The 20,203-nt window shown below is 43.7% G+C and overlaps 1 protein-coding gene across 1 annotated transcript in view; it reads right to left on the reverse strand.

The window, feature by feature from the left end:
* Positions 1–12,747, reverse strand: part of NPY (neuropeptide Y) — a 55,303-nt gene extending 42,556 nt beyond the window's left edge. The window contains exons 1-3 of the mRNA XM_083189200.1: positions 12,590–12,747; positions 11,588–11,775; positions 6,782–6,862 (exon numbers count right to left, since the gene is read on the reverse strand). Of these exons, the coding sequence (XP_083045326.1) occupies positions 6,782–6,862; positions 11,588–11,775 (269 nt within the window). The 5' untranslated portion in view covers positions 12,590–12,747. The remainder of the gene's footprint in view (positions 1–6,781; positions 6,863–11,587; positions 11,776–12,589) is intronic.
* Positions 12,748–20,203: the final 7,456 nt, after the last annotated feature.

Below are 20,203 nucleotides of genomic sequence, written 5' to 3' on the forward strand. Positions count from 1 at the left end.
TTGGTAGATTACACTTCTTAGATAATGGAAACTCATTGGAACTGCCATTGGGACAAACGCTCCCTAAACTGACAGGTTGACTGCATTGTCTCAAACCTATAGCAATATCCATTGAGGAGTGTGACAAGCGGAACAATAATCTGTCAACCCAAAAATGGCAGACAGAACTCTGTAAGATAACACATGAAAACGTTATTCTCCAGATTGTGTTCTTTATTCGTTTTCCTAGATTTCATGTGTTTTATTACTAAGACATTCTACAGCATTCTGCCGATTGAAGAATCGTGCCCAACAAATGATATATTTTATAGAAGATACTCAACTGTTCTTGCTGTGAAGAATGAACAACACAAGTTAGGGGATATGGTCATTGGGCCATCAGCAACTAGGTCAACAAGCATTAGGTCGAGACCACACGGTCGACATGCAGGAAGGTTGACATGACTTACGGTCGACATGCAGGAAGGTTGACATGACTGAAGGTCAACATGGGTTAGGTCGACAGGATCATTAGGTTGACAGGGTCAGTAGGTCGACCTAGGGAAGGTCGACAGTCAAAATGTGGACATGGGGTGTTTCACTGTTTATTGAGCCGACATGTGCCGACAGGAGGTATTTCATGCCCTACCATCCACTAGGGCGGGGTAGGAGAACAAAATTGTGTGCCCGAAGCATGGGGATGCGAGGGGACGCGGTGCAACATTTCAGTGTCCATGTCGATTGTCGACATTCGGGTCAAAAAACTGTGAAAAACCCCATGTCGACCTTTTGACTGTAGACCTTTCCCCCGTCACGTAACAATCCTGCGATACCTACGCCGCGTTATTTCCTCTCATAGATGAGACAGGAAACATTGCGGCTTTGTTATGCTCTAAGAGCAGCCGCTGCATTCTAACCAGAGATGAGTGGTTTGGAATCCCTGGTATCACCACACGCAATGATACTAATCACATATCACATGTGATTAGTAGCACTAAGGGCTCCCCCCCACCCCTGCTGTGCCCGGAAGCCCCCTGCTCATACGTCTGCAGGGGCTGACAGGCTCCGCCTCCTCCCACCCAAAAGAGGAGCATGGAGGAGGAGGTCACTGATCTGGGCAGCACAGCATAGATGTTGCCTGGACAGAGATGAGGGGGGGGGGGGGGGGCGGCGCAGATCGGCAGGGGTCATGCAGGGCGGTGGTGGACGCAAAAGGAACCCCATAGGCTCCCCCTCCCTATTACTGCAGGACTGCAGAAACAGAGTTAAGTACTGTACCCACATCCAGTTTTTAGGACCTGACCTTATGTTGGTTAATTTGCTATATATCTGTTTCAATTTACGGAGACTCTCCTGTAGCTAAACTTCTACAGATAGCTCAGCGAAACGAGCGGTAGTGTACCATGAGATAAAGAGATCAACGCTTTTAAAAACAGCATAAAGATTATATGCTTCTAAATTTCATGCTTCGCCTTCTAGGCATTATTGGTAGATAAGTGCAAGAGAACATTGTGTCAATCCCTGACATCTTGATTTAACTGCCCATGGTGTCTGCAATCCATATAATATGCTTAAGTACTAAGACATTGGCATTTCAAAGCTAAAACTTTATCTGTCACTAGAGTAGTGGTTGCCTGAGTAGACAGTGCAGCATCAGCTAGTACATAGACCATGCTGGCCTATGAGGCGAGCTGTGTTAAGTGGTACTGTATTCAGCATCACTTAATGATACCATCATTATGTCATTTGCACCAAGTGGGTGAGCAGTGCATTTTATTATGCTAATTGTACCAGTCAATGATGTGTGGGGTGCTCGTTGACGTGATTTGTGGCCTGATCCTGCCATCTTCCCTATCCGGTAAATGCCCCTATGGGTGAAATATTGCACGTGTTCTCTCTGCAATCTAGACGCAGGAGTCTCCTGGATGTTACTGGAGAATGGGATAACCATATAGTGTAAAACTAAAAAGTACTATAGGATTCTTTATGATCCAAAATAAGGATCAATACATTCATTTTGATTCAGATATGTGTGTATCCCAGTCAGGGCATAAAGTGGTCATGCAGAGGTGGGGGAACTCATTTCTCTATGCCACCTATTTACACCCCTCACCTACCGCCATTAGGCAGAGACAGGGCTAGTGGTAGGGTTTTTGGCATCCCCCTGTAGACTAGAATGCTTTTCCATGAGAATTACTGTGCAGGACCAATGTGGAGGTGAAAAATGTTCCACCTCACCATTAGAGGTGGTGGAACTCAGTTCCACCCCGTTCCCCCTCACTTTAACCCCTCATCCCAGTAAATATGGCAGTTTACATGGTATTTAGGGGCAGATGTATTAAGACTTAACAAGAGATAAATTCAAGTGTGATAAGGAGAGATAAACGTCCAGCCAATCAGCTCCTTACTGACTTTTTTCAAATGCTGCCTGTAACATGGCAGTTGGCAGGTGATTGGCTGGATGTTTATCTCTCCTTATCAAACTTGCATTTATCTCTTGTTAAGGCTTAATACATCTGCCCCATTATGCCTTATTCAGAATTTATTGCAGGAGTGGGACAGCCCACAGATTCACGATTAATGGGAATCTACAGCCAGCAGAGAGGCGGTGGCCTGGAGGGAGGTTGCTGCATGTGGGCCTCCTCATTTCTTAAAGTGTCCCTGCTCCACCTGATTTGCAGACAGTGGCATTGAGTAGGTGTGAAGGGGCAGGTGCAGGCCTGCATTCCTGGACATGGTGGACAGAGGTTGCCCTCATTTTATGGGGTGGTATATAGCGCACCGACAGTCAGGATACCGATAGTCATTAGTCTGACATCAAAATCCTGAATGCCGGGGATGAGTACAACAAAGCCCCTTGCAGGCTCTCTGCACTCGCCATTTATTCTATTGTGCCTCTATGGGGGTCGCCCACGTGGGAGGAGCCCCTGTCCCTTCAGAGCGGACAGAAATGTAAAACGTCTTACAAGCAGCATTGAATTTCCATCCATTTCCCAATCAGGCCCTGTGCGATTTATTACTAAGATGGGAGTTCTATTGGAGGTGGAATGTTGCTATGGGCAACCAATCAGATTCTGGGCCAGATGCACTAAGCATCAAAAGTGATTAAATAGAGAGTGATAAACAACCAACCAAACAGCTCCTGCCTGACATTTTTCAAACTGAGGGCCACTAAGCTTCGAAAAGTGATACAATGGAGAGTTATAAACAGCCAGCCAATCAGCTCTTATCTGTCATGTCACATACTGTGTTTGAAAAATGGCAGGCAGGAGCTGATTGGCTGGCTGTTTGTCACTTTCCATTTGATCACTTATGAAGCTTAGTGCATCTGGCCCTCAGATCTATGATCTTCTAGAAGGTGCTAAATAAATGAGAAGTAGATACTGATTGGTTGTTATTGTCAACATCCCATCTTCAAAAGAATTACCTTTTTGGTAAATAAACCCCTTAGTGTGTAAGAGAATGGGCATTATATATATATTTACGTTTGAGATGATCAGAGGAATAGATATACTAGTTTTATATAAAACCAATCATTAATACTATAACACAAATATTGGAGTAAATTAACATGGTGTAAAAATGAGCATGTATTCAGGAATCTAATAAATCAAACATATCATATGCTAGAATAAAATTGAAACATTTATCTCCATTTAAATCGTTTTTTCCCCAAATTCGATTAGCATTGATTTTTTTTTTTTCATCTTGTGCTGGTACGAAAAAAATAGTATTTTGGACACCATAAATAAGATGTTTTTACTATAAAAAACACATTATCTATGATTTTTTTTCCTCTTATGGCATATTGGTTATCTCTGTTTGCAGCCTTGAAGAAATGAATGCGTGTAAAAAAGGTAAATGAAGTGACTGCACAATCCATTAACATTCAGCATGTCTGTAACCTGCAGCGCTCATTCCTTGTGGTAATAGCGGTTTTCATCTTATTCTGATCCCATTTCAGAGTCCATCTTATTTGCTGACCATGGCTAACTGAGTTTATATGCCAGAATACATGCATTCCATTTGATTTTCTCTCTTAAGTACAAGAATATTATGTATAGGATGCAGTGGCGGCTCCTACCTTCTTGGGGGAGGGGGACTGCCTCTGGCCGCAGCGGTACCGCGATGCAGGCACCCCCTCTCCCTGTCGCCACCGCTCTCCTCCCAGTCCACGGCACATGTTCTATGATGACAGACGCCAGGACTGGCGCATGTGCAGTACAAACATATGTACTGCGCATGCGGCCAACTTCTATGGGCTGCCTTGGTGACTGGCAGGTCGGACTTCCAATAGGAAGTCACTGCCAGTCACAGTGCAGCCAGTGCAGTCTCACAGACTGCATCTGGCTTTACTACAGTGGCAGTAAAAACCACCACTGATAGGATGTCATAAACCAGTTAAAATTTACAAAATCTAGTGTACATCCTGTGGCATACATACAGATGGAGCAGATCTCGATGGAGCAGCTCCTGGAGATAGAATCACTAACCACCACCTTGCACCAGCTGACAGAAGGGCGCGCGCACACGAGACGTGCCCACACCCCGTTCCGTCTGAGTCACCTGCCCGCACTGGCTACCCCCACTCCCTGCCCATCTCCCTGAAGCGGAGAAAGGCAGGAAAGCCGTTCCCTACTGCCTTGCTGACTTGAACGAGGGAGTGTCTCACACGCGTGTGAGATGCTCACGCGTCCCCGTCAGTTGGAGATCCTGTCCGCCAGCCTGCGCCAGCTCATCTGTAGCATTGCAGGTGACAGCCGACAAAATGAAAAAATCCTAATTTTTCCATGCTTGTTAGCTATCACCCATTCCAATGTACTGTAAGGGGTGAAGTTCTTACGGTGACTGCCAGATGGCTTTGCCAATGTAACTTACTAATGGAACCATTACTTTATGTACATTGTGCTACAGCGCCAGCCGGGCAGCCTATAGCCAATGTTTCCTTCACACACCACAAGCATTAGATCCTACAGTTGTATAACCTGCACATGGGCAGTATGACTGGCGAGTCCCTGAGTGCCTATACACTTGTGTATAGCAGCATTACAAGGGGAGCTACATGTGTATTAGCCTAGGGTACCTGGAAGCTTTTAATCAGGCCCTGGGAACTTGCATACATAAAAACATCAACCCCGAAGTGCACCCAAATTAGACCTTTACATGATATTTGTCCATATCAGTGCTAATATCTTATATTTTGCTGTAGTAGATGTAGGAAGCAGTGACAAGAGTTGTGGCATGCACCAGTGGAGAGGTTGACCGTGGCAACCAATGAGCTTTGAGGTATCATTTTCCAAGTACATTCTAAAAAAAATGTACGTAGCAGCTGATTGGTTGCCATGTGCAAGTTTTCCCCTCGCTCACTTCACTCTTTTCACTGCTTCATACATCTCACCCACAGTATGCTGGTAAGAACACCACTGAAAATGATTTCTTTCGAAATGCTTGACAATAAGGTACTGTACGTAATTTCAGGCATTTCATATTACATTCAGAACACCAACTAACAGAATCATTATTAATATAAATACTTGGATGTTTCTCCAGGATGTTCATATGCATTGGTCTATCTAAATACTGTAGGTAACTAATGGTGATCATCTATCCTGGCGTTGCTATGAACATTTGACATATGGGTAGATTGCAGTATTAACCCTTTAGAGTTCCAACATCTCTGCGAGAGAAGTTCGAAATATCCGCTAAAATTGCCAACGTCGCTCACATTTGTTATATAAATTATATATTTCAACAAATTCACTTGGCACTCAAAGGGTTAAGGAAACATTTTATCTCAAAATGACAACTATAATTAAGTTTTCTAAGTGAATTTCTTAAACAGATCTTTGCTGCTGTCCTCCAAAGTCTGGTCCTAAACTGGGTGTTCCACTATGGAAGAAATTGCTTATCCAACTAGTGAGACACCCACATTTAACTTATACCAAATCTCACTTTGGGCGGTATTCAATGTGAATACCGGCGACGTGCAGCGAATCCTGTTTAGGATTCGCTGCACATTCGCCACTGCTCGCTGCATTCCGGAGCCTTGCCGGCTCCGGTATTCAACGAGTCAGGGGTTTGCTGCCCCTGACCGGCGAATTTGAGCTCCTGCGGCGGACGCCGCAGGGAGCCTGAGGTCGGTGGCAGGCAGGGAAATGGAAGTCTCCCTGCTTGCCACAGAACGTTTGTGGGGGGGAGGTGGGCTCCCCGGGTGCCAGGCAGCACAGGCTGCCCCCCGGGGGTGCCAGCAGGGGATCGGGTATATTCACTACACTCGATCATGCATATGTAATGATCGGGTGAAGTGAATATATGAATATCTAATGAGCGGCTCGGCTCCGGCCCCCTGCTGGCTGGTCTGTGTAAAAATATTTTTTTTTTAATTAAATATATATTCATGTGCTTACAGCACATGAATAAAAATAGCATGCCCCTCCTCAGAATAAAATTCCAGATTTTTTGACACCAATTGTAAAAAACAAAACACTTTATTTTAAAAGTTCACCTTCCACTTCACCATAAAAAGATAGCGATTGCTACTCGGTGAATCATGGCGAAAAAAACCTTGAAATGTATTCGCCATCTGGTCATTGAATAGGGTGATTCACCGTTTTAGTCAGAAATTCGCCTTACAGCACAAAATCGCCATAAAAACCTGGCGAATCAGCCTCATTGAATACCGCCCTTTATGTTAGCACTGTGGTTGAAGACATCTGGATTTTTAAAAGCAATTACAATTATTTCCATTGATTTTCAGTATATAAATATATAACAACAAATGGCCAATGAAAACACTGCGTACCTAGATCGAGGAATGTTTTCCGTGCTTTCTCTCCACCAAAGGTCTGAAAGCATTGCTTCAGGGTTTGACCTCTTTCCATATCTGCCAAATAGAAATGAGAATTAAAATATGTCGGCAGTATATTATTATACTGTATTATTATCATTAATGTTAGTTTGTATGATCTGCAGAAATACGAAACCGAGCAGACCGTGCAACAAAATGTCTCTCCACAACTCATGTATAATGTTACTCACGTGATAAAATAATGGATTTGTGCCATTGGTTATCACACATTGAATTTAATCAACATAAGAATAATCTTGGGGCAAGATACAATTTTTTAATTAGAATTTTTAGCACCAAAGGAAGGATAATATGTAAAATGGGATAATGAAGAACTTGTTCAAAATATTCAAAAATAAGACAAACATTATCATCACATTATTCTGTTTTAATTGGTTCAATTAACTTATTCAATTTGTTTTCGCATAGGAGAAACATCAGCTGCCAGTGTAATAAGAAGACCAGTTAAGCCCTACAGTGTGTCATAACGATTGTGCTGTGTACAGTATTACGTGGATATACTGTGTACCACTCGCTACAGTATATTCTATTTCATTTTCCAGCATTTTTTATATTAATATTTCCTAAATAATATATAATTTTTCTTATGCCATTTTTGCAAAGCTATTATTTCGTCTGTTTCTAATGTATTCATAACATATTATCACGTACTAAATAATAATAATAATAATAACAATATAAATGTATAAAGCATTGTCATACATTATTGCATTCTTTGTAATGACTTATCAATTTGTCAATGAGATGACAATTCATTAGTAACAGTCTGCATCACTGCAGCGACATTGCTGAGTAGTTTACATTGCTGAGTAGTTTACATTGCTGAGTAGTTTAAATAAGTAAAGTGTACTGTAGCATGAATAAATGGCAATGTGAACAAATACACTAGCAATAACTATATCGGTATATTAGTTGTATGTTCTGTGTGCAGGATTGTATAGTTTAGTGTCTAGTATGAAGTAGATCTATCTAACCATCCATTCATCATAAAAAAATATATGTACCATTTGGCCATTCTTTTCGGGATGTTAAACTCCATAGTACAACATATTAATTTAGATACAAATGGGTCCTCGCTCAATTGCCCAGAGAGTGCGTCAAGGCGACCCACTGGCCGGGATGGGGACGAGCAAGCGTCTCACTCACTCACTCATGCGTCCATTGCTGCAAGTGGGATGTACAAGCGTCTCATGTGCGCCTCAATCGCGATGTCGTGCGCTGAATCTAATGAGCGTGAATCTATCTGTATCTATACTAATGTGTGTGTGTGTGTGAGAGAGTGTGTGCGTGTGTGTGCGTGGGGCAATTGTAAATCACCTTTAATAACTACTGTATATGCACTCACATCCAAACATAACCAATTATACAACCGAAGGTACTTGTGTAGTTTCACGGCGCCCTATATATCGGATGCGATATCGGTCAATATATTGGATGCGATATCAGCCGATATATCGATGCGATCCGAGGCGATTTTTTTTACCTGTTCATAACCCCACTATATATAAAGCATGGTGAACGCAGCAATCACAGCGCAGTAAAAACTGCGAGCGCAGTAATCGCTGCGCTCGCCACACTATATAAAATCGACTCCATGCGTAGTGGATAGTGGAGTTACGAACAGGTAAAAAAATCGACTCGGATCGCATCAATATATCGGGCGCCATGAAACTACACAAGTACCCAACCGAATATAATAGAAATATAAAAGGCGTTTCAATACAGCTGCCCTCTAAGTAAAGTTTAAAGGTATAAGCTCGGAGTGATGCAATAAGGTACAAAGATGTCTCTGTGGTCTCTCAAACAAAGACCCGTTTTATAATCATTTATACATCGTTACTATTTGGTATCTTTATTCATTTGTTAGCTTCTTACTAGCTATTGTTTTAGGAGACATAAGGGTAAATATACTAAAGATTATAAAAAAAGAAAATAGGTGACAACACATATAGCATCCAATCAGATTCTGTCCATCATTTTCTAGGATGCAATAGAGAAATGATAGACAGAATCTGGTTGCTATGGTTACCGTCACCCCTTTTCATTTTTAGAAACTTTAGTAAATGTATCCCATATTGTATCATTTACGAACACGTGTAATTTTTATATGACATGTTATTATTCAGTGGTAGCTGCATATAACCTGAGTCATTCTTTATTTTTTTTAATGCCCCCTCCATATTTGTCTGTGATGCCACCTCTTTGATGTTTGTATGTGTTTAATCTACAGGATTATATTATACTGTAGCCCACATCTGCCATTGGTTGCCAAATATCTAGCTGAGAAGATCTGTCACTGGTATTTTACAACAAGGGTTTGATCTATGGTAAAAAGTTTAACCATCAAGGTAAATATATTATAGAGTTTTCACCTATCTGATTAAAATGCATAATCTCAAATATATACGTAACGTTGGGCCAGATGTATTAAGCCTATCTAAGAGATAAACTGGAGATAAAGTGAAAGGAGGTAATGCACCAGCCAATCAGCAGTGTTTGAAATATGACAGTTGGGAGTTGATTGGCTGGTGCTTTATCTCTTTCCACTTTATCTCCAGTTTATCTCTTCGCCAGGCTTAATACATTTGCCCCGAAGTAGCTTATACTGCAGTACATGCAGTGTGTTCCCAAGACATATTGTAATATGGTAATTATATAAAAGATAATTATAGTCATAGGCTTCGTTTTCTCCCAGCTGCAAAATAAAACTATTTGAGAGCTACTGTAATATGTTAATTAAGTATGTAAATGAATTATTTTCAACACTAAGAAATATATTGCAGCAAAAGAAATGTCTTAACGCAATTATTGTTAATTCACGTGACCGATTTTTAGTTTGATGCAATCCATATAACAATGCAATATCAGTGGTTATATAATACATCTAGGAGATAGTCTGATTTTCCCTGGGGTTAGAACATGTGCAAATGACAAACAAGTGAAAACATTTATCACGTCGTTTCAGCAAATACTCAAATATGTTACTTAGATACAAAGATTTGGAGTCTGTTCATGTATGCTGGTACTTTGCATGTCACTGGACTTCACATTGATAACATTTACGTATTTACCTGTACAATTAATGCCATTCCACTGGTTTGAACACTAAACTGGTTTAATTTAACTACGCCACTCAACTCCACTCACACTGTGTGTGTGTGTGTGTGTGTGTATGTGTGTGTGTGTGTCTTCTGAGTTTTTGGCTGGCTATTCTGCTTGGTGTTAAATGCCCTAAGGAACTATTAGCATCTAGTGGGTTACTCTGTCATCTCTTGCAGATTTTGGGTGAAAAAAGGCTTAGTTTAGAGCCGGAGATGAATTCTTTATATGTTCTGTGCTCTCGGGCAGTTCGGATTTCCCAGTACGTGCCATTTTGTAAGTTTATAATCAACGCATAGCAGTGTTTCGTGGGCAGTGTGTCACAATACATAAATCTCTTGCTTCGCCTCATCACTTTCCACTAATCATTTTGGATTCCTAACCAATTCTTAGCAAGACTCGTTTTACTCAGATGAATTATTCCGAAATCAAAATAATGAAATCAGAAAGTTTTTGAAAGACGTTAGACGCAAAAAGGCAAAGAGAACTGCGTATAAAATGACATAATAGTCATAAAATATATATTTTGGGGGAAGCATTTATCAAAGCTTGAACAGAGCGTGAGAGGTAAAGTACGAACCAATCCGCTTCTAATTTACATTGTACAGACTGTGCTTATAAAATGACAGTTAGGAGCTGATTATTTGGTAGTTTATCTGTGAAAATGTTATCTCTTGACAAGCTTTTGTCAAAGAAGATTTTAATTGTAGCTGAAACAAGCTTACCCTAACACATGTTTTGAGGTGAAAATAACTATTGTAATGTATCTACCACACCTAACACTTAGATCACTGCTAGTTATGTTACCTTATTTAGTTGTTTTCTATTTTTAGTATGCTTTCTGAGTAAACAGATGAAGCAGACTTTATTGCACCCTGGCTAGGCTAGTCTGCAATCTATTAACCCTTTGGGTGCCAAGTGAATTTGTAAAAAAAAAGTGTGAAAATTGACAATCAAACATTTTAATTCATCAGAATGACCTGAATAATTTACCTTATATAGGAAAAATAATCTTTTTTTGGACATTTTTTTATTTGAATTTATATAACAAATGTGAGTGACGCTGGAATTTTTATCAGATATTTTGTGCATCTCTCACAGAGGTGTTGGCACTGAAAGGGTTATCTCTTATAAGCTTACGTCTAAATTTGGAGAATGTGTGTATTACAGAAACACTTTGTGCTGTGACAATCAATAATGTGCAATCAATTATCATTCAACTAAGTCCTCAGAAATGTCTGTGTAGAAGTATGATAATGTATGACACTGTACCCTTTGGTGCCAACACATTTTCTTCTTATAAAATGCACTTTCTTACGTTGCTGTTATACAAGCAATAGGTTTTAAATCCCCATTGTATCCATGCTGATGTGAGAAACTAATTAAACACATTTAAAAATTGTTGTTTTTTTTTGCAACTGAACTGCTGCAATAAAATTGGACCTCATGGTGATTTTAATTAATGTGCTGCACAATTAACTAATGAGCCAATTACATTGCTGATCTCTTGTAGGAAATTGTTTTCAATGCTCTATTAAATCCCTTAATGTCACTGTTCACACTAATACCGTATACCGCAAAACAATTGACTTCAGTGTATAATGAACCCCACAGGTCCAACACGGAATGAGCTTGTCTTACCTTTGTCTTGTTATGAGGTTTATATAGTGCCTCAGTGCTGAGTAATATTTGGCCATATCCTCTGCAGGTGCATCGTCTCCGGGGTTATCTGGTTTTGATGGATAAGCCTCTGCAAATGTCCCCAAGCAGATCAGCAAGGACAGACATATAGTCAGCACTGACATCCACAACCTCATACTTCCCTGCATCTGAAAATATTGACACGCAAACCATTAAGACCTGAAAACATGGCATGTTGTATAATGAAAAGCAATAATAATAGCGATTAGGTAAAAACAGTATAAGCATGCTCTGAAAAAAAGTCTAAAATTAAATATATGTTGTTTAACGCTTTGAGTGCCAACATCTCTAGGAGATGTGTGCAAAATACCCATTAAATATGCCAGCGTCGCTCACATTTGTTATATAAATTCAAATAAAACACTTTGTGTAAAAAAGATCATATTTTCTGTATAAGGTAAACATGACAGGTCGTTGTGATGAATAAAAAGGTCTGCCTGGCAGTTTTCACACCAATTTTGACAAATTCACTTGGCACTCAAAGGGTTAAGTACACCCTCACTTTATTTAGCACTTTATAGGTGTCTGACTATAGAGGTACAACTTTATCTATGACTCTTGTGAAAAAAAAATCATTTCAAATTGCTACATCTAAAGCATCAATATGGGCCAGATGTACTAAGCTGTGTTAGACTAATCACTCATTTTTTTTGCATGTAAGCATAAGGCAGTGGTGGACACAGAACCAAGCCCCAAAGCATTTGCAAAAGAATTAAACAGGAGCAGTCAGTTTGCATTTTAAGTTCCGCAATATAAGTCTACAGTTCTGTGTTTAATGATTCCACACACAACCATACAGAAAAGAATGAGGATATAGCAAAAATATAAGCCCTCAACGAACTTAGCAGTAACTGACCATCACAACTGAGTATAACAGGATTCAGCACCAAGGACAGCTCAGTCCTGAAAGTTGTATAGCAGCACTGAGGAAAAAGTACTTACATTGTCTGTGGATTGGAGTTCCTGTACACTATCTTCTCTCTTCTCCCCTCTTCCTTCCCGTTGTCTTAGTAATTCTGCTCTGTAATTAGTCTGGTTTTACTTGTTCTCCCTGATCCCCAGCTTGTGTGGGTTCTCTGCCATGCTGTGCCTTTTATATTCTCCATTCTGCAGGAGGGGGCTGGGGGGGCTAATTTTGTGTGAGCGACTACAAACTGCTCTCTCCTCCTTCCTGTGAGCATCAGCCTCATCACCAATAAGAGAGACCTGAGAGACATGGGTCATGAAGAATAGGGAGAGAGCAATAAGCCTGCTTTATTGTCTGATCTGTCAGAAGGAGTTATGTTTGAAGGCTGAAACTATGTGTTCTAACTGCCAAAATGTGAGGAATAATACAAGACGTTTCAGAATATTGGTGACTCTGAAACACATAACAGAAGCATACCTTTTGTAGTGATTATATATATATATATATATATATATATATATACTTATTTATGGAATATGAGATTTTTGTGCACTTGGAAGGTATTGGAATGTTGTAGACACCCCCCCCCCCCCACACACACACACACCACCACCCCCCTCTTTCCTGTTACTAGTCATTAGCATATCGTGCAGCTGCAGCAGTTGAAAAACCTATTACTATTGCAAATCTCACCCAAACTTACACATCTACACTATGACGAGTCTCTGACTCATCACACTCTTACTGGAAGATTTTGACTGGGAAAAGGATTAATTTTGAACTCTGTGGCGGAGCAGGGGTAAGACTGTCTAAACCATTTATAGATTATATCTATAAAGCAATTTCTTATGTGGAGGTGTGAGCCAAGCAGGCAGATGGGGTAAAGGCTATGTTCCACAAATAAACTTGCCTCGTAGAGTTCTGTATGTCTAAATGCAAATGTTGTCCCTGACAAACATTTCTTTGTGCATGTTATCTTAAACAGATGCATTTAATGTTCTGCCCCTGTGGTTAGATGCTTGTCTCTGTAGGCGCATCCAGAACTGTACATACTGTATGCACATATTTGGAAGCCTAAGCAATCTATCTGATAAGAAACATAGAAATCAACAATTTCAAAATTGACATTGGGAAAAATAACATACACCTGTCTCTTTTAAGTATAGCTGTAGTGTGCCAGCATACTGTATTTCCCTACTTCCAGAGGCGGAACTCTGGGAGACAATGTAGTCATCCGCCGCCGGGCTCCTGCTCCCAAGGGGGCACCTTTCCTACACTGCAAGTTTAAATCCAATAATTGAAAGCCATCTATATCACTTCTGTCTCTCTCTCTTGCTCTCTCTCTCTCTGTCTCTCTCTCTGTCTCTCTCTCTCTCTCTCTCTCTCTCTATATATATATATATATATATATATATATAGAGAGAGAGGTGGGGACGGCGGCACTCACAGGACGTATAACAAGAAATAAGTTCCACACAGGGTATCTCGTTCAACGTTTCAGTCTCATCGACTTTTCTCAAGAACAGTGGCATACAATGGGCTTGTGATACAGGTCCTGCATAAATACATAGTGAGGAGATTAAAGACACTTACCAGCCGTGCTCCGGTGCAGCCCGCTGGGACGGCTTTGCGCTCATTAGTAACGTCACTTACTTCCCGCTGTGTCACCTGCATGATCGGCGGTAGCGGCTGTTTGATGGAATACCACCCATTGGGGGGCGCGTCTGGTACATCAGCCCCTAGACGCGCCTCTAAGTGCTGAAGTACCAGACGCGCCCCCCAATGGGTGGGATTCCATCAAACAGCCGCTACCGCCAATCATGCAGGTGTCTGGGTGGCGGCTATCTACTCCCTGTTATCTGCAACTTTGCAGGTGAATCAGGACCAATGTCCTTGGGAGTGTAAAATCCTGTATTGGTGCTGCTGATTGTTATGGCAATAGGGGTCACTGACATTTCCTGTCCTGGCACAGTCCTTATTAATGTTCCAGAGAAATCGCTGCTTTTTTTTTAACAATAGCTCTTTGCATTGGAAATAGCCTGCTTACCCCATCCAGTTCTAGACTGGGATGTGGAGGGCTCAATGGGGGCAGAGGAGTAGCTAGGTGACATGGTGCCCGGAGCAGAGGTATGTTTCGGCGCCCCCCCCCCCCCACTGTCATTTTTTCTTCGTATAGTAATGATGGTTTAATGCCCATTACAGAATTTTCCCAAATCGTAGGGCTCATGACATATTATGACCCACACGATAATGTCTAGTAGACATTATGCCACACATCATAATGCTTAAGTAACTTCATGCCACACACCGTAATGCCTGTTGCACATGCTACACAGCATAATGCTTTAGGGTAATGCTATACATGCAATGGCGTAATTATACATTTTGCACACTCCCATGGTATTTTAGTGCCACTTACACATAATGCACCCTGTAGCGCTACTTACATTGCATATTACCCCCTGTAGTGTCGCACACACATATAATGCCCAGGGTTCAAGGTTTCTTGTCACCCTAGGCAAAAATTCTGCCCATCACCCCCACCCTTAGGCAATAGTATGGAGGTGGTGAAGAGAAAGAGACAGACATTTTGAGAGTGTGATAGTGGGAGTGAGAGGATTGAGAGAGAAAAAAGGACAGGGTGAGAAAGCATGGGATAGAAAGAGGGGGTGGAGGAGCATTGGAGGGAGAAAAAGAGAGGAGGGAGTGCAAGGGAGCAAGAGAGTGGGAGCACAAGAGGGAGAAAAAGAGAAAAGAGAGTGAGGTAGAGAGGGAGGGAAAAAAGAGGAGAGCGATGAAGCGCAGGGGAGAGAGGAAGGTAAAAAAAAAGAAAGGACAGCAAGGGAGAGCAGGGGATAGAGAGCAAGGTAGCACAAGAGAGAGAGGAGGGAGAGGATCAGGAGAGGAGAAAGAGGGGGTGGGTTGGGGGGGCATGGGGGTGGAGGAGCTTTGGGGAGAAGGAGAGAGAGCAGAGGAGCGCAGGAAAGGGAGGGGGACCATGGGGGGGATGGATGACTGGAGAGACAGGTAGGAGAGGGAAAAAAAATAGAGTCAAAAGGGAAAGCCAGGCTGTACAGATGGAGTTTCTACTGCCATCCACGCAGACGGCCAAGTCCCGCAACGGAGCTCGGCGGGGATCACCGATGCCTCCCCCGCTATCTCCACCGGTCCCCCTCGCCACCCCTCCCCCCAAACTTGGCAGCGTCTGGGCAGCGGAGACAAGCCGCGATTCTGGGATGCGCACATGCGCGTGAGACGCACGCGCGTCCCAGTCTCTATCGCCGGCGCCATCAGCGCAAGGGATCTGGCGAGTGCCGGGGATAGAAGAGGCCAGCTCCATCTGTACTTCCTAATTTTCCATCTCTGCACCAATCCATCCGCCTGAAAGTATAAGTTATTCACCAAGGGATGTTCTTACCAGCGCCAGAGAAGTCCCACTCCTTGCTGCCGCTGCCATGTCTCCTGCTCTCACACTGCTGGGCCTCTGTTCTCCCTTGTACAGGAGCCGTCACCGGGCCTACTCTCCCACACACATGCAGCGCTGCCGGGACTCCTGCTCCTCCTGTACATAGATGCAGCTTCCGTGCATCAGTTCCTCTGCATACAGGTGCCGCCACTGGTCCTTCTTCTCTGCACACAGGAGCCACTTGTCCTTCCAGTGGCAAACGCAGGATTTTGAAAGTGGGTTCCAAATAGGTGGTTATAGAACCAATAATAACTGCCCCCCACCCTCATAGATAGCTAGAATAACCCCTCATAGAATGCACAGCCCCACATAGTCAGCAGAGCCCCTCCAAAGTTAGACAGCATAGCCCCCCATAGTCAGCATAGCCCCACATAGTCAACACAACCCCCCTAGGAACAGCACAGCCCCCCATACACACCATAGCCCCACATAGTCATCATAGCCTCACCAAAGTTAGACAGAAGAACCCCCCCATAGTCAGAACAGTCCCCAATATAGACAGCACAGCCTCCCCATACACTGCACAGCCCCCCATACACACCATAGCCCCTCCATAGTTAGATAGCAGAACCCCCATAGTCAGAACAGCTCCCCCATATAGACAGCACAGCCCCCCATATACACACCATAGCCCCACATAGTCATCATAGCCCCACCATAGTTAGACAGCAGAGCCCCCCCATAGTCAGAACAGCCCTCCCATAGATAGACAGCAGAACCCCCCATAGACAGCATAGCCCCACATAGACAGCAGAGCCCCCTCCATAGTCAGAACAGCCCCCCATTGACAGCACATCCCCCCATAGACAGCATAGCCCCCCATAGACAGCACAGCCTCCCCATACACAGCACAGCCTCACATAGTCATCATAACCCCACCTTAGTTAGACAGCAGAGCCCCCCATAGTCAGCACAGCACAGCCCCCCCCCCCAATATAATCAACATAGCCCCTCATAGACAGAACAACACACAATCTGAGACCCCCTCAAGCACAGTCCCCCCTCCCCCCTAGGCAGCAATCATTACATTCAGAGATCCCCTCCAGCCTTCCACACACACATAGTCTGCAGACATCGCAGATTTGCAGGCACAAGCCCAGCCAGTGTGCAGATACAATTATGCCAGAACTGCTGGCAGCCCCTGCCCCCACTACTCACTTTGTAGTTAGCCGCAGCGCCGATTTGCTCCTCCATCGGTCTCTCCCTCTGAGGCTGTATGTTATGACATCAACCTGAGAGGAGCTGCTCCCCCTGCCTGCCAGAGGCTGCTTCTACATGTCACAAAGAGACAGCAGCCGCAGCAGGGAGGAGGGAGGCATAGGGAGCACTCAGAAGCTGACCCGCCACACGGGTAAAAAACAACATTGGCGCACTCCGCACATAGGAGGTTATTCTGATCGGAGCGGCCAAACGTGCGTACGGTCACTATTAGCGTACGCTCTCCGTACGCGGCCGTTGGGGTTAAGTCCACCCACAACTCAGCCGCATACGTACGGGCAGAAACAACGTCGAAGGGGAGTGGCGTACAATTGAGCGTACGCCAACGTACACGGACGGACCAGCCCTTACACTCCGACAACTGGCGTACAACTGAGCGTACGCCACCGTTTACGGACGTCTCTCGTCCGTCTTCCCACCGACTTCTTGCGGCTATCTGAGCGTACGCCAGCTTGCACGGACGGGTCCCTATTGTTTTCAATAGAAAACTCAGCTTATGTCACCGTTCGTGAGAGTGAGAGTACGTCCGTGTACGCTGGCATACTCTTCACATATATGGACCTGCAAATCTTGCCTTTCAACTATAATTATGTAAATTAATTAATTGATTGATTTAATTAATGTGCAAAATAGTGGGCATGGGCTTAAAACATTGCTGAAACATCCTTTGTAGGTGTTAGATGTGGTTTATGTTATTGTATCATAAATACAAAACCTGTGTTTGTATTAGAGTGAACACGTTGACACATGTCGACTTGTGTAGATTGAGTGTGCTACTGTGTAAAGTCTATGAAAGCACGTAGTGAATGTGTATAACTGTTTAACAAATACCTACCTTAGCATATATAAGCAGGTCTTAAAAAGATTCTTACCTTAAATTAAACAAACCTTTAAATGTCGAGAAGTATAGAAAGATAAGCTTCCAATGTGTTTGAGTGCTGTGTGTGGCTTGCAGGTAGTGAAATCATGGTTTGGACTTAATAGACTGCAGCATTGGTTATTATTCAGGTGTATGTGTTTGAGTAGTAATCAGCGTAAATTAGCAAACCCAGGCGCACGCTGGCATGCGGTATCTTTAGGGGTGGTCTGAGGTGGCGGTTGGCGGCCGCCTGTTTTGTGTCCGAAATGAACGGTGCTTTAGTCGATCGTGCGGTAGTAGCACCGTTCATTTTTGGTGCACACCCCCGTGTACGCCCATGTTTACGCCCATTTTCCCTCATTATTTCGGCCGCTCCCCTCAACACGCCCCTATGCCGCCCCCAATGCCCGTACTCTCGCGTACAGGTTTTTTCGCACGGAGAGACCCGTCCGTAAGCGTTGTGGAGTGTTCGCGCCTGCGCATTAGCGAATGTGCGCATGCACAGATCATGAAAAACCCCGGAACGTACGCGTACGGCCCGGCCGCACCAACCAGAATAAGGCCCATAGGCCCCGCTGCTGGGCAATCTCCTTCACTCACAGGCGACGCTGCTGATCCTCCTGCTGCACCGAGACAGAGGCTTTTTGCTGGTGGGTTCTCAAGCCTGTTGAAAAGCTCAACAAGCAAATACAGTGGCCCAGCATTGGGCCACGTGGGTGCTCAATAATTCCTGTGGGTGCTCGGGCCCTTGAGCACCCACAGAATCGGCACCTATGCTTTCACCACCAGGTAACTGACACTCTAATAGAGTTGCAATCAGTAGTGGTTGCTCCCTGGGAGCTGCAGCGCGCAATACAAATAGCAAAGGGGGGCAAATTAATAGATAACCATAACAGGGTATTCAATTATCTGTGGGGTTAACCATGTGGCTAATTGCCAGCTAGAGTACAATGCCTATGGCACAGGGAAAGGCTATTCAATTAAATGGCCTTTTTCACATGCCTAAAAATCAGGATTAAGACACAGAAAGCTACTGACTCAGTGTAAACTGCTGAAGCAAGCATTTTATCCCATGTGTGAACGCCCATTTTTTGGCATTTTTACAAGGACATTCATGCCCGGGATAATCCCACTAATTGGATTGCTCTGTCATGACAATAAGACCCCTACAAATGATAAAAACAAGATTAAATGTACACTTGTAATTATCCTTTAACAAGATCTGATTGGTTGCCCATAGCAACATCACATGTGAAGTAGAATACACATCTTAGAAAATTTCCCCCAATACTGTATTGGATGCACAATTAATTATTTCTGTAACATGGACAATGTTCATTAACTTTTTCAGTCTAAGTGGGCACTATTAAATGTTTGGGTACTTGTGTAGTTTGGCGGAGCCCATCGCATCGCATACCATAAGGCATACGATGGTATGCGATGCGACCAGGGCCGGATTTGTGCCTAGGCCCGTGAGGCACCGGCCTCAGGGCGGCACCAATTAAGGGCGGCAGGCAGGCTGACATTCTGTTAAATAGGAGCATGGCAGAACAGGTGGGCAGCGGCAAGTGACGAGCGCTGCCGCCCCAGTCATGAATTATCATATGTCGGCGGCAGCGCCGCTCGTGACCCGCCGCTGCCCACCCACTCTGCCATGCACATTACATCACCGCTTAGTGGCTGGGTCCGACGGTCCCCCTCCGCGTCCAGAAATAGCTCAGGCTCACTGCTGATGGTGCCCGCCCATTGGCTACTCTACACACACACACAGTCTATTGGCTGCTGTGTATCCAGCAGCTGAGCTGAGCGCCGCACAGATCCTCCCTGCGCTCAGTCACAGTGTGTGAGCCGGAGAGAGACTGATGGAGACACTGTGCTAATCACTGTACTAATAAGTGCCTCCCTCCCTCCGGGTCCTCCGTGCAGTGAGCAGTCCGCAGTGCTTAAAAAAATATTAAGGTGGGCTACAGTAAAATTTTTATGAAATATATAAATAACAATGTATACATATATGATTACATTAAAATAGGGGGGAGGCACAAAAATGTTGTGCCTAGGGGCGGCCTGACCCCTAAATTTGCCCATGGATGCGACGCGATATCGCGC

Source organism: Crinia signifera, chromosome 5 (assembly GCF_055691185.1).
Source record: "Crinia signifera chromosome 5, ASM5569118v1, whole genome shotgun sequence".
Taxonomy (NCBI): domain Eukaryota; kingdom Metazoa; phylum Chordata; class Amphibia; order Anura; family Myobatrachidae; genus Crinia; species Crinia signifera.